General features: G+C 51.0%; 1 protein-coding gene across 3 annotated transcripts in view; it reads right to left on the bottom strand.

The window, feature by feature from the left end:
- TFAP2C (transcription factor AP-2 gamma) overlaps nt 1–13,123 on the bottom strand; it is a 32,398-nt gene extending 19,275 nt beyond the window's left edge. Inside the window, exon 1 of one of the 3 annotated variants that reach the window (XM_054980154.1) lies at nt 13,025–13,123. In XM_054980154.1, the coding sequence (XP_054836129.1) occupies nt 13,025–13,054 (30 nt within the window). In that variant the 5' untranslated portion in view covers nt 13,055–13,123. Of the gene's footprint in view, nt 1–2,836; nt 2,896–5,204; nt 5,452–13,024 lie in introns of those variants that run through there. The other 2 variants (XM_054980153.1, XM_054980155.1) reach the window with 2 other exon arrangements.
- Nucleotides 13,124–14,395: the final 1,272 nt, after the last annotated feature.

Genomic DNA, 14,395 nt, shown 5'->3' with positions numbered 1-14,395 from the left:
TCAAGAATTCTCGCTCTAGGTATTGAGTCTGATTTTAAATCAACCAGACCCAAGTAAGTTTTAGAAGAAAGTCTTGCTGATTTAAACAGATTTGACTTCCTAACACCATTTGAGGACTTTTTATGTCTTAAAAAGTCAGTTTATCCAGTCTTCGGAAAAGAAAAGAAAGACGTGGTTTGCCATATGAAAATAAGTAGAGTTTTTTTCTCCACCTTTTAAGAGAGGGATAAATCAAGCATACATGAGTTTTAATTTTACTTTCCTTGTTGTCCAATTTAAGAGAGAAAGAATAGAAAAACAGACCAAGTCAGTTTCCTTCTTTTTACAATACTGGAGGCGGGGGGGGGGGGGGGGTATTATTATAGCTTTCCGCCTCTTACAAGAAATGAGTTATAAGCTGTGGCTAACAGTACAGGAGCTGAATATTTTTTGAATTTAAGAAGGGAGCTTTTTTATTACCACCAGCAAATTGACGTGATATTTAATATGATATTTTAAAAATGCATCAAAAGTTTTAACAGTTCTTGTCCCAATGACGTACTTTATTTAAAAAGAACCCACCTTCTCCTCCCTGTGGGCACTGCAAATTTAATATAACCTCAGGGCCCAGGGTGCCTGTTAAAAAACGGGCTGGGGGAGAGCTATGAAAATACCCTACAAAAATATTAGGGGAGGACATTTGGGAGGGAAAGTTTTTTTTAAAAAAAGGAAAATCGTGAAAGCACAAGCAAATTTGCCTGTTGGCAGGGAAATCATTTGGAAACGATCTTTAGGAGAAAGGGAGGCCTTTCATAGGTCTGGGTTCTTGATTGATCCTGAGGGTTTAGGCGGCTTCTGCCTCCACGCTGGTTAAGAGAACAGGGCAGGTTAATCAGCGGGGAAGGGGGCTTGCCCCGGGGACCCCAGCAGAGCCCCGAGCCCAGCGGCAGTTTCATCTCGCTGGGGCCGGAGACGCTGAGCCGTGACCAATGGACGGGCGGGGGGCTGCAGCTTTCAAAGGCATCAAACGCAGGAGGGAGCAGGACTTTCGGGGGTCCCGATCCCCTGCCCGTTTTACTCCTCAGGAGTTTCAAGTAAACTGGTTTGGAATTGCAGCCCGCAAGACTCCCTACGATGAGGATTTCATGTAGCCAACAGGGCCATCCTAGCCTAGGTCGACGGACTCCTGTCTAAACTAGTTGAAATCAACGGGAGGGATTTTACCGTGTAAGCGCCGAGCTCCTGTAAAGCCTCATTTTTTTTCCTCTCCGATTTGAATATTCTCTACAGAAGGCTGCGGAGAGAGGGGCCCTCTGCACACTCTCAGAGGCACTCTTACCCCTTGTCATCTAGCCCTACCATTCAAAACAGATTCTGGGGCTGAAAGTCGGTTCGGCTTCCATCTAGGCTCGCTTACTTTGGTGTAAGCGCCACCGACGGCGCTGGGATTTACACCCTAGGTCAATGTGTAGCGAGCTGCATTCTGGCCGGGATTAAGGAGCGCGGCTGAAGCCCCACCGCCAAGCAGAGGGGACCCGGGTTTTGCGCCTGCGATTCAGAAACGAATCCTGCTAGCCGGCCTGCGGTTTCCTATCCTGGAGTTTTAGGAAATGCCGTCCGCGTTTACCTAGGAACAAACCCCATTAGACACAATGGGACCTACTCGCGAGTAAACACAGCTCTCCGTTGAGTTTACAGGACCCGCGACTCATTTTATTCTTTTTAATCGATTTCAGATTGGAAGAGGGTTGGAAAACGGACACGGGAGCCCTTCCAATCTCCCTCAACAGTGCGAGGCACGCTGATCTGGAGTAAGCCCTTAGACGCAGCATGACCTACTTCCGAGTAAGCCTCGGAATCCTAAAAAAAGCAACTTTCGGCGGGGCTTAAAGAATTCATTACACACAACATAAGTCCCGGGTGATCCTGTATCCAATTAAGCGGCTCCTGGACCATAGCTATAGGCAGTTTTCAATAATAATAATAATAATAATAATAATAATAATAAATAATCAATCTATGGGCTGCCGGAAGCAAGACTCCCCGTTGCAATATGCATCATACTCTGGTCGTAAAGGTATTTGCCAGGAAGACTCGGGGCTGCGCGCTTAGCAGCGGGAAGCTAGACAGCCGCTAGTCTACAGGCCTACTCGGAAGTAAAGCCCCAAAAATGTCTGTAGGCTGTAATCTTATGCACACTTAAACGCGAGTAAACCGCACTGCAAACATGCAGAGGATTGGGTCCTCTTCCAGATACTTGCCCTGGGCAAAAAATCCGGAGTACATTTCTCTTTGCTTTCAGATCAGAGTCCCTCAAGCGAACCATGCAAAAGTGGGTGTTCTGGGAGACCTACTTGTTAAGCCAACTTCAGTCTCGAAACCGGATCTCAACGACGGGCTTTCATGAAAGCGGATATACTTCACCACGCCGGGTACCCTCTGCTAAAGCGGATGCTTTCACACATGCTGAATAATACATTTTCGATGCACTTTGCAACTGGATTTTTACTGGGTGAAATGGGAAAATCCACCCGCAACCGATCGCTAAAGCGCACAGAAAGCGGACTGAAAGTGCATTACTCAGCACGTTTCCAAGGCTGCAATCCTACGCAGCCTTTCCTGAGAGCAAGCCGCGCTGGCAACAAAACCAACAAGCGAACCACGTGGAAAGCTGCGCCTGTTGAACAGCGGCCTTCCCGGGACTCTCTTAAAGGGTCAGGATACAATCTGTCAGGGAGGTTCGGCTGCTCGGTCCGCAACTTTCCCCGGGGAGAGGACTCGCCAAGCTGCCTCCCGGCTCTCCAAGCGGACCTGGGTGCCCGAACTGCCTGCCATTCCCGGGGCCTCTCCTGCTTACCTCGTTTCCTCCCCGCATGGCAGGAGCGCGATCCTCCCTTCTTCGCCTGCAGAACCCGTCCGGCAGGCAAGCGAGCGCTCGGGCGCGCCTTTCTTCCCTCCCCGTGGGCGGACTCGAGCCGGGACGCTCAGGCAGGCCGGGCGAACAAGCGTGCGAAGGTTTGCATTGATTTTTTCCCCCCCTCGGGGAAAGAAACCGCAAGCAAAAAAGACCGGAGGGGATTAATCATTTCCTCTCCTTGTCAATTCAACTCGACCGCTTCTCTGATCTCGGAGAGTCAAAAAGAATTTTTTGGGAGGGGGGTCCTATTCTCTCGTAAAAATAGCCCCTTCAAAGGATTAAAGGGGCACCCCTAAGCAGATCTCCTTCGAAGTCAGCCCCACGTTATTCAATGGTGCTTGCTTCCAAGAAAACGCCTTTAGGACCGCACTGTATGCTTAAACCCCGAAGAGTAAGTGCTACAAAAGAGGGACTCTAAAGAACAGACAGCAACGTGCGATTCTTTAGCGTGGCGCAAGAGGCTTCATTGATTTCGCCGGAACAGATTACGGCCTTCCGTCTGCTGAGTTTACTTCTAAGTAAGCTCGCAGAGCGCAGTGACTCGAATCTAGAGCCACCGGTTTCCATTGCTGCAGAGGCAGGCTGCACTTCTCTGCACCCTTGCCGGGGAGTAAGCCCCCCGGAAGCCCTACTTCCGAGTCAACACACACAAGAGCGGCTCCTCCTCGGAAGCTCCTCTATACAGAAAAGTTTCCGTGCCCTCTAAAAGACAAGGCCGCGGCAATCGGAAGAGGAGAGAAGAAACGCGAGTGCCGGACTGGAGAGACTCCGGGCTATTCTTTGCAAGATGCAAATGTCTATTCTAGCCCGATCTTATCGCGGCTCGTTTAATTGAGAGTTCAAGTCCCACAGAAGGCGTTTGGATTCTTCCTGCAAGGTGTGCAGGACTCTAAACTGTCTTCCGTGAAGACAGTTTCAGGTAGGAAGTAGCCTTGTTAGTCTGCAGTAAAATGAAGTCCAGTGGCGCCTTAGAGACCAATGAGATTTTCAGGGTATGAGCTTCCGAGAATCAATGATACAGACAGACATATACCCTATATCTGAAGAAGGGAGCTTGGGCTCTCGAAAACTTCTGCCCTGAAAAATCTTGTCGGTTTCTAAGGTGACACTGGATCCAAATCTGGCAGTTCCACTTAACATGGGGCAAAGGAGTCCACCCCCCTCCCCGGAAACGCTTGGGACCTTTGAAATTATGTATTTATCGCGAAGGGTACAAAAGAACAGGCCGGGAGGGGTGGCGCCCTCGGTGGCTAAGGATGTTTCACTACAGGAAGGCACAATTAACCCTTCCCAATCTCGTTAGCTGGGGAACAACGTCGCGGGCGTCTGTAAAACGACTTCGGAGAAAGCCTTTTCTCCCCGTTTTTAAAGCGGCCCCTTCCTCCCGTCGCCGAGCGCCCGCAGCCTGCTTCTATATGGGGTTACTCAGAGGCAAGCGCGCCACTGAGTGCAGCTACGCCGGGGAACCAGCTCCAGCAAGGAGATGGAAGGCACCCATCCGCAGTCAAGGAGGCACACGCTCGTGTTTACGCGCAGGTAAAAATAAAAATAAATCGAGGCAGAAACTCGCGTGAATTTGGACGCCAGGGGCCATTCGGCGTGCACGCTTTCAACTCGACCATTCGCCAGACTGCATCTTTAAGACTGCAATCTTCGGTTAAGTTAAGAACGAAGAAGCCCCATCGGATCTGGCGAAACTCCCTTCCGAATAAACCCGCTTCGGTGTAGCAACGCTCAATTCACTAGGCTGCGATTTTTTAAAAAAGAGAAAATCGAATTCGAAACAAGACCCATTCACTCCACAGAAGAAAACTTCGGGGCATCCGCTAGCCTTAGATAAAAGCAGAAATTTAACCTTACTCTTCATCTACGCTACCGAGACTAGGTAACTCTAGGAGCAAGCCTAAACAGGTCTACTCAGAAATAAACCCCATTATATTCAGTGAGGCTTACTCCGGAGAAAGTGTTCTCTGGATCGCAGCCGCCCCTGCCCCCGCTCAGAAAACACCACGCCAAACGCCAGTTTCGCTCAACGGGCTCTCGGTTCGATTGGGCCGAACCTCAGCGAGACTAGCGCCCGGGTTTGGTTCGGTTTGCACGGAAACGAAGGAATCGGCAGGTAAGCGCGAGCGGGGAGGTTTCCGTGAAAGGAACTCTGTAGAACCCCGAGTTTTCCCCTGCTTGGAGCCTGAAGAGGCATAAAGCAGCCGCTTCTTTCTCTCGCCTTCTACATTGGGGGTTCGAATCCCAGCAGCGGAGGGACCCACCCCTGCCACGGCCGCCCCTGGCCCCAGCTCTGCAAGCTCACCTCGCAGTCATCTTCGTACTTGACATTGTCTGCTAGTTTCCACAACATGGCGTCCAGTATCCCAAAAAAAGTGTGTAGACTCAAATTTAAAAATATATATATAAACCCCGGGGGAGGGTGAAAGGGGGTGTCCCGGCCTCCCGAGCGGTAAATCCAAGCGCAGCGGCGGGGAAGAGCGCCTCTCCCCCTCTCAAGGGCTGCTTGGCCGGCCGGGCATAGAGGCGCACGGGCGGAGGCGACTTGGGGCTCTTCCCGGGAGAGGGTCACTGCCAGTCCCCCTGGCCCGGCCGCCCTTAATGGCACGCTCATTAGCATAGCTCCGCCCCCCGGGCCCGGCTCGGCCCCCCCAACAGGCGGCGCCGCGGCAGCCAATCGGCGAGGCCCGGCCTGGCCCAGAAGCCCCGCCCCTCCTCGCTTGGCGCTCCGGCCCTGGCGCGTCTCCAAGGCGCACACACGAGACGCACGCCTGGGAACGCGCCAGCCGGGCCCAAGGCGCACACGCACGGCTCCCCCGAGCGCGCAAGGGGATGCGGGGGGGGGGCGGGCTGGGAAAGGGGGCTAGGGGGGTTAACACTTCGTTGACCGGGAGGGGATGGGTAAAGCTAGGCTTGCCAATCTCCAGGCGGGGGCTGGAGATCTCCCGGAATTACATCTTTGCTCCGGTAGCATCTATAAGATTAACAAAATTTGTGGTAGGATATGAGCTTTCCTGAGTCACAGCTCACTTCTTCAGATAAAACTAGAATGGCTGTATCTGGAGCTCTATATGTGGTGGTGCATAGTTCATAGCAGAGCCATGGAGAGAACAGCTATATCTGAAGAAGTGAGCTGTGACTCAGGAAAGCCCATAGGGTACCACAAATTTGATTAGTCTTCTAGGTGCTACTGGACTCTTGCTTTTTTCTACTGCTACAGACGGACTTAACTTTTCTCCAGGTCTACAGACTGCAGAGGTCAGTTTTCCTGGAGGAAAGGACTATGCACCGGCTGAGATTCCGCTTTCCTCCCGAATCTCCAGGAATTTCCCAACCCAGCGTTGGTAATGCTAGGCAGGCTCGATCCCCATCCAGACGGTGGGCTTCAGCTTAAACCCTGGGGAATTCGCTTGAAAGAGAGTAACGCATAATCGAGAGTTCCGCTAGAGTAAGGGTCCCCCCACCCCACCCCCCAAAAAATCAGGGACTGTGTCCTAAGGGGACTTTTAAAGTGGGAATCGTTCCAGACTCTACTTAAGAAAACAGCTGCGGATTCCTTGATTATTTTTTTTTATGGCTTGACCGGTTTCCAGCAACAGGCTGGGCGAAAGCCTCGCAATTTAATGCCGGAGGAACAAGCAGGTGAACAAGCCCTGGTAGAGAGCCAGGCCGACGGGTTTAGAGGCGCAGGGGTTCCCCGGTTCAGGATGCGAAGCCGCGTTAGGCCCTGGCAGCGAAATCCAACCAGGAGTCCAGGGGCTCTGAAAGACCAGCCCGAACTGCGCTCAGAGTTTCCGGCGAGAATTCGCTTCATCAGATGCTGATGGAGGAAATGAGCTCCGACTCGGGAAGCTTTAATGCTGGGATAGATGCGATTCGTCTTCAAGGGGCTCTTGGGTTCCTGCAACAAACGCGAAGGGGGATTACTCTGGCCCCCTCCTTCGGGCGTTTTTGCTTTGCCTCTGCTGCGCTTAGAAGAGACGAGCAGGATTGGAGCCCAGTTGGCACCTGGGAGACCCACCAGATGTTCAGGGCATGAGCTTTCCAAAGCTCTCCTCTTCGGATACAAGGGGGCTCTGGATCAAGATGGGTAGCCGTGTTAGCCTGTCTGCCGCAGCAGAAAAGAGCAAGAGTCCAGTAGCACCGGTAAGACGAGCGAAACTTATGGAAATTTGATACTTCTTCAGGTATCTGAAGAAGTGAACTGTGACTCAGGAAAACTCATATCCCACCACAGATGTTGTTCGTCTAATAGGTGCTACTGGATTCTTGCTCTTTTCTCCTGCAAGGGGCTTTGACTCTCAAAAGTTCATACCCGGAAAATGTTGCGGGTCTCTAAGGTGCCCCTGGACTCCACTCCTGCTATCCACTCGCCATTGGAAAGTTGCACTGGGGCTTACTGCCAGGGAAAACGTGCCTGGGATCTGCTTTCCAATCTGCTTACCGACGGAACTGATAGCCTATGGACATCAAAGCGGACTAGCTGCTTGATTAAGACAGGAACCCCAGTGGCTGCTGCGGTCCTTTGCGCTGGCGGCGAGCCCCATTAGCCTGGGGGGCTGTGAAAGGTGAGCCACAGGCCCTTTGGAAACCCGCTGGGTTTTCAACCGGATTGAACTCCCGAAGAGTTCTTCTAACCACCTTTTTTTCCCCTCCTCGCAGGAAGAACCAGCAAAGAGTCCTCCTTACGGCAACCGTTTTGCTCTCTGGCGTAGGTTGATCAGGTGGTGAAATTCATTTAGCATGATAATAAATATTAAAAGATGGGGTTTGTAGGTAAACAAAGCAGCGCGGGCACACACCCTTTCCTTACAGTAGCAAGGGCTTCCTGGGAAAGGGACGATAACAAAGGAGAACATCATAGGCCAGATATCTCCCCCCCCCCACACCCCAAAGAAAAACACGCCAGGTTAAAATAATCTTTTGGATCACAGCCTCCGTTGTTATAATAATCTTTTTATCTCTCTCCCTATAACCGCTGTTCCACTCGTTAGCTAAAAGGAGAATGGACTTTTCTTGGGCAAAGAGCGCAAAAGCGCTTCATCAGTTTCAATCACGGTTTAGAAGCGGCCCTGGGCTGAACGCGGCACACTTACTCGGGAGCAAGCCCGGCTGGATTCAGTGGGGCTTATTTCCAAATAAACACGTGGGGAGGTCTGGCTGTTGCTCCAAGACGACTGGTTTAGAAAGACCCGAGCACCACTTTTTATGACTCTTGTGTCGGCCCGGCGTCCAAACACTTGCAAGTTTCTTTTGACAATTGCAACCAGAAGGCCGTGCTTACTGCGACCCGCTGTACCCGAGAAGAATTCGAGGCTCCGACCCAACAGTGCAATCTTAAGAAGAGTTGTTGCAGTCTGACATCAATGGGTTTAGACTGGAATAACTCTGTTTAGGATTGTACTGCAAACTTCCTTCCGAAGAAATTAATAATTCCAGAAGGGCTTTTCAGTGCCCCGAGATTCCTGTTTTTATTACTGCTACTGCTTACTACTGCTGCGAAAGACTTCACAAGATGCTAACCGAGTCCTACTGAAATCTACAAGACTTGCTTAGGAGGAGAAAGGTTTGCTTTTGCTTCTCAGTATATTTTTGCTTCTCAGCATACTCTCTTGTTTTTGAATTTTGTAAACTTTCCAGGACACGATCCGGACCGAGTCAAGCCCTTGCAAATGCTGGCGGTTTCAAAGGAAGGCCTTTGAGGACGTGCTGTAAGCTAGCAGTTGAAATCGAGGAGGAAAGGGGCGCTTCGCTTCGCCTGGATCGAGGGGTCAAACCTGACTGTTTTTAGACAGCCGGCCACTCGCGTGAAACTGACATTCCTTCTACCCGCGCTGTCGCCTTTAAGATTCTGGCCCGGGGGGCTTACGTTGTACGCCCCTATCTCTGGTTGACACGGGAAGGAAAAGGAGGCATTTAAAGGGCTAGGTAAAGGTAGTCCCCCCTGTGCAAGCACTGAGTCATTACTGACCCATTGCAGAATTATTGGAACCATCGCTGATTTCCATGACAAGGAAGCATTTGTTTAGGGTGACACAGCCCCGAGGAGACTTTACTCAGCCCACCCCACCCCGAAACTGCCACGTGGGCTCTCTAGAATAACACTGGCCAATTTCAAAAAGAGTCCAGTAGCACCTTTAAGACTAACCAACTCTATTGTAGAATCACTGGCCAATTTGTTACCAGAGTTTTAACACACAAACCTGGGAAGCTTAACATCCTGTAGAATGCACAGTTTTGGTCCACCAGAGAGAGCTCGGGGGTGGGGGGTTTGCTTTATGACCCTCAACGTTGCTGCCCTTCCCGCTTTGAAATTGCCCCGGAGAAGCTTCGCGGCACAATGTAACTGACCAGGTAGGACACTTTCCCCGCCCCCGCCCCCCCCCCCCTTTAGCTAACCATAGGGCCTTCTCCTCCTGGCTTGTGTTATCTGTCAATCTGGCTCGCAGGTGCTGAATCATAGCAGCGAATGAGGCCCAGCAGGGGCAGAAGAATCCGCCTTTACCACAAAAAAGGCGAAGCCTTCCTCCACCCCTCTCCCTCTCTCTCGCATTTGGCGTCGTTAAGGCTAGGCATGGGAATAAGAAAAGACCACAGGTAACCTTGAAGCTCCCTGAAGAGAGTGACACACCAAGACTGGCTAAAAGCGACCTGCTTTGGATCAGGTTGAAGGATCCTGGCAGACGATCCAAATTCGAGAGAGGGCGGGGGGGGGCATAACTGCAATATCTTAAAAAGAAAATTGAACTAAATAAGGAATATGATTTTCTCCCTTCGAAATATAACATGCACTTCTGATCTATCTATTTATTTATTTTATTGAATTGCCAGGTAAAACATCAGCCATGACACCCTGCAGATATTTTTTAAAGGCAGACAGTTGGAACTCTGTAGACCAGACTCTCCCTAAAACAGCCAAATTTTGCACCACCAGAGATGCACATTCAGAATGCAAAATCATCACGCACGAGCTGACCCCTACTCCTAAAAATATCCCAAGTAACTTTGCCTCACTTCTATGTCGAACGAAAAACTCGTGCTACGTTTTAAAAAAAACTCCTATTACCATAACTTCCAACTGGGAAGGAGTTGGCTCCATGGTGTTAAATGCAATGGAGAACTATCAAGATTATTAACAACGACGACGACAACAAACAGATTCCTATCTGCTCTTGTTCAAGAAACATGGACCGGTTTCTACCCAAAGCATCTCTGACTCGAGAAGAATTCCCCACTGATTTCAATGGCACTTTCAAATCGGCGTTACAGGCCTACTCGCGAGCAAACTCCGCGGGAATCAGTTCCTCTCTCGAAATCGGAGCGAGAGTCTGAGGCAAAGATCTTTTGACAGCCTTGAAAGTCTGCCTGCAGCTCCAGTCCGATGCAATCTGACATTTCAAGTGTAGCCCAAAAGCCCCTCTTTGAATGCAAGACCGCCACCATCAATGGGGAGGGGGGGAATTCTCCAGCCAGCTACTCCGTTCCCAGTACAGCAGCCAGGGGGGTTGCAGCATCGCCCCACCTCGCTCCTCCTCCGAAGGATTTATGCTTTGGAGGCCACCTGAAATCATTCTTTTCTCTAACTAGTTGCTCCGATCTCGACCACCGCCAGCGGCCCAGAAACCCAAAGCTAGAAGGTTCTCACACCACCGTTAACTGTTCTCCTCCCAGAAAGAAGCAGAAGTTTCGTGTCCTTTTGAAGACTAAGGAAAGTGACTAGTTATTTTGAAGCCGCCTGTTACCCCAGTACATTGTTCATTGAAACGGCTTTGAAATTGACTGCACTGATTCGCGCTGCTTAACCTGCCTTAAGTCTCAGCGAGAAAGGCGGACTATAAATAAATCAAATCAAGCCTTCCTTCAGCTCTGACGTTTGCGGTGGAATTCAATCTCGATTCGTCTCTAAGGCAGCACAGGACTCCTCTTGGTTTTGTTTTGCGGCAACAGATTTAACACACAACATCCCTTCGGGACTGTTCCCTAAAACAGGCGAATGTTTCGGAATTAAACAGGCGTTGCGCGCTACACTAGACTGACTTTCTTCAACCTTCCCTACTAAAATGGCCTGTAAAAACCACTCAATTTGCAAAGACTTACACACCCTCCCTCCTCTCCCGCAGTCTTTGGCCTGCACACTTAACACTTCGGCCCACTAGTTTATAATCAACCAGAGCTTTGGCAAGAAACGGAAGCAGGGGTTTCCCCCCTCGGAATTAAAATCTAATTTGGGTCTCGAACACAGGCCTGGGGGATCATCTTCCTCTCATTCTTAAATGGCTTCCTTGGAAATCAATGCAGCATATTTACTCTAAAGCAAATACCACCGTTTCAATGGGGCTTGCTCCCAAGTGTGCCTAGCATAGCAGCCCAGGAATTGCACTGAAGAATGGGAGGTTTTGGAGAGGAGAAGAAGGAATTCTGTGGGGCTTTAATTCCTTTTAAAGCGGGCATTTGACATTTCCCGGGTGGGTGGAATTTGAAGAGATGCCGGGTTGGGGGGGGGGGACAGTTTAAAATAGCTACACTGCTATGGCTAAGAAGAAATTGGTCGGTTTCCAGTTCTGCCAGTAGGTAGCTAAATAAAATTAGAAGATGGTTTATTACCATCTCCTCTTCTGCGTCCTCCAGGAAGAGGCCTCGATATCATGTCAGCAAACAGGGTTTAGGGGGTCTCTCCTCCTGGAGCATGTCCTCGACGAGGAACTCTGTGCGACTCTAAAGGCCACCTTCCTAATAGATCCGATGTCAGCAATACCACTGAATTGGTTCGTAGGTGTACCTGGGCCGGTGCCTGTACCGGCAGCCTCGCATCTCAAAGGCGCGCGAAATGTCTTTACAGGGCCACAAAAGGCCTCCTTCCCTTTGCGGAAACAGCCGAGTAGGGGTTCAGTGGAGTTTCTTCCAAGGATGTGTGCTTGTTTATTGCAACCTTGGGAAACGGAGCTGCTCCCACCGCAGTTCTCGGTGCCAGGCAAAAGTTTCCCGCAAGTGGGGGGGGGGGGGAGCAATTGAGAATTTTAGGCCGACCCCCCGCCCCCAGTTCCGAGATGGAGAAGGAACGTTTCTTGGCAAGAGCTCGGAATTGGCTTAGATGCAAGGAACTCCGTCTTGGAGAAGATCAAATACTTTCAGAAAGTGGACGTCAAGTGCCAGAGAGGGGGACGGACGCAGAGCGAGAAAGAGAGACAGAGACTCTCTCTTTTTAAGTGTCCATCAATATCAACAAGCAATGTTTGCGCTAAGCGCTCGAATTGAGGTGGCATCTTTCACCTTAAACCTTTCTTTGGCTGCAAGCCGATCTGAGCTGTCACCACGCCGCATACTCGCGTGTAGGTCCCCGGCTCCAGGCAATTCTGGGCTTCCAGATGCGTCCCCCCCCCCTTAGTCGGCGCAGTAGTTTTAAAGCGCGAGTTTCCCTTCACCTAAGAAGAAGGGGATCGCGGGACCCACGTTGGCTTCAACGAGTCCGGCTTAATCCGGTTGGGGACCGCGGGGTTTAGCGCCCCCTATGCAAGCACGTGAAGTTTAGCATGCATGTGTACTGGAGGCGCCTGTTTACTTGGCAGCGAGCCCCCTTGCACTCCGTGGGGATCGTTTCTGAGTAAATGTAACCTGGATCGGGCTGCACCGGAGACCTTTTCTCCAAAGCAAGGGGGCATCGGAGTGGTACAGTCCTACTTGGCGGTCGGTTCCTCGCAAAGAATCGGAAGTAGGCTGGGGCCGTAAATACTACGAGAAAACCTCGAGTCCCGCTCCCAGGTATCTGGAGAGAACGCGAGAACCCCCACCGAAGTCTTTCTCTTTAGCAATAAGATCGCGACGCCCTCGGAGCCGCGCTTCCCAACGCCATTCACGCAATGGAGCAATTTCTGCTGACAGTGCACCTAGGCAGAGTTACTCCGGCCTAAAGCCCTTCATTTCAATAGGTTTCGCGTGAAGTGACTCTGTTTAGGATTGCACTGGGGGACAAAGTTTCTTCAGTCGCAGCCCACTGAACGGAGCAACTCTACGCAGGGAGCCTTAAGCCAGCTCCGGCACCCGAGCTCCTCGCGGGGCCCCGATCCTCCCAGTTCCAAACCACTGCCAGCTCCCCCAAGTCCAAAACCCTGGCAAAAGGAAACTTACTTGCCAATCGTTCCTCCCCAGCAGAGCCATTCGAGGGGCTGGGGGCTGGGACCCCTTGGCAGTCACCTCCCCGACTGGCACCCCGGCCAAGGCGCTCCACCTGGGCGCACGGCGAGGAAGAGCCAGGCGCCTGCGCAGAAACCTGCTCCGCCACTCGGCTTCTCTCTCCCCCTCCCCCCTCCCTTAGCAAGACATTCCTCTGACATTTTTTCCCTCTTTGCTGGCTCCGATTCTTCTTCTCCTTTCAGATCCTGAAGAATCATCTGGGCTGGATAGATGGATGATTCCCTATCCAGGTAGCTGGTTCCCTCGTTTCATAATAAAACAAAGGAGAATGAAACAAAAGTTGGTACTATTTTACCTGCAAGACTTCTGCCTGTCAAAGAGCAGGCTTTGAGTCCAGTGGCACCTTAGACAGCAAGAAGATTTTCAGGGGGTGAGCTTTCGAGAGTCGGAGCTCCCTTCCAGCGCAGCTACCCACCTAAACCATTCTGCTTGTCAAAGAGAGAGAAAGAAAAAAACGTTGGCTACCTTCTTCATGAATATCTTTCAAAAGGTTCTAAGTAAGGGTGGGTCCTTTCAGAAATCAAGGGCTTAGCCTATTCATCTCAAAGAAATTAACTAAAGCAAGATCTTTTGACTTCTTTTCGGCCGAAGAAGAGATCTGTGTAATCCCGAAGTTTGCATTACTCGTTTCAACTATTCCAGTCTGTCTGTATCTGGTCAGGATGTCCAGATCGAGGGAGAGCTCGGCAAATAAGACAAGAATCATCTCCCCCATAAAATTCTCTCGGGGAAAAAAAAATTGAATTTAGAGTTGGGCTTGAAATTTGTTTCCCAGCTGGAAGAACCCCTGGTTTAGCTAGAGCCCCCCAAAGACCAGCCCACGTGAAAGCCAGCTGCGTTCCTGCTGCGCCCAGGGAAATTTGGGGCTTTCAGAAACAGGGAAACGGGCAGCCCGATCCTCTGCGTGTTTTCTGGGAAATAAGACGGGCTGAATTCCAAGGGCTTTGCTCTCAACGCGGATTGGCTCGGATCCGGCCGTTTCAGACGTGTTTAACTCTCGCAGGCGGGGGGGGGGGCGCTTCGGGGTCTTGCGCTGCCTGCAGTGCGATCCTGGCCGCCTTTCCTTGGAAACGTGTTCAGATCATTTCAGCGGGACTTACCTTCAAGTAGATGCCTTTTGGACTGCAGCCGTCCGGTCATAGAAGTAAATCTCTTCGTAAATAGTGGGGTTTTCTCGTAAGTAAGTGCGCAGGGAACTGCAACTCTAATATGCTGAACTGGTCTTTTCCCTCACCCGCCCCCCTCCGACTCCAGTAGCCGGAAGGAGAGCAGCCCCTTCCCCAACCGTGGCTAAATCTTGCGCAC

Source organism: Eublepharis macularius, chromosome 5, assembly GCF_028583425.1.
Source record: "Eublepharis macularius isolate TG4126 chromosome 5, MPM_Emac_v1.0, whole genome shotgun sequence".
NCBI classification, from domain to species: domain Eukaryota; kingdom Metazoa; phylum Chordata; class Lepidosauria; order Squamata; family Eublepharidae; genus Eublepharis; species Eublepharis macularius.
Note: the sequence above shows the minus strand (reverse complement) of the source record. Positions and strands in the feature narration are given on the sequence as shown.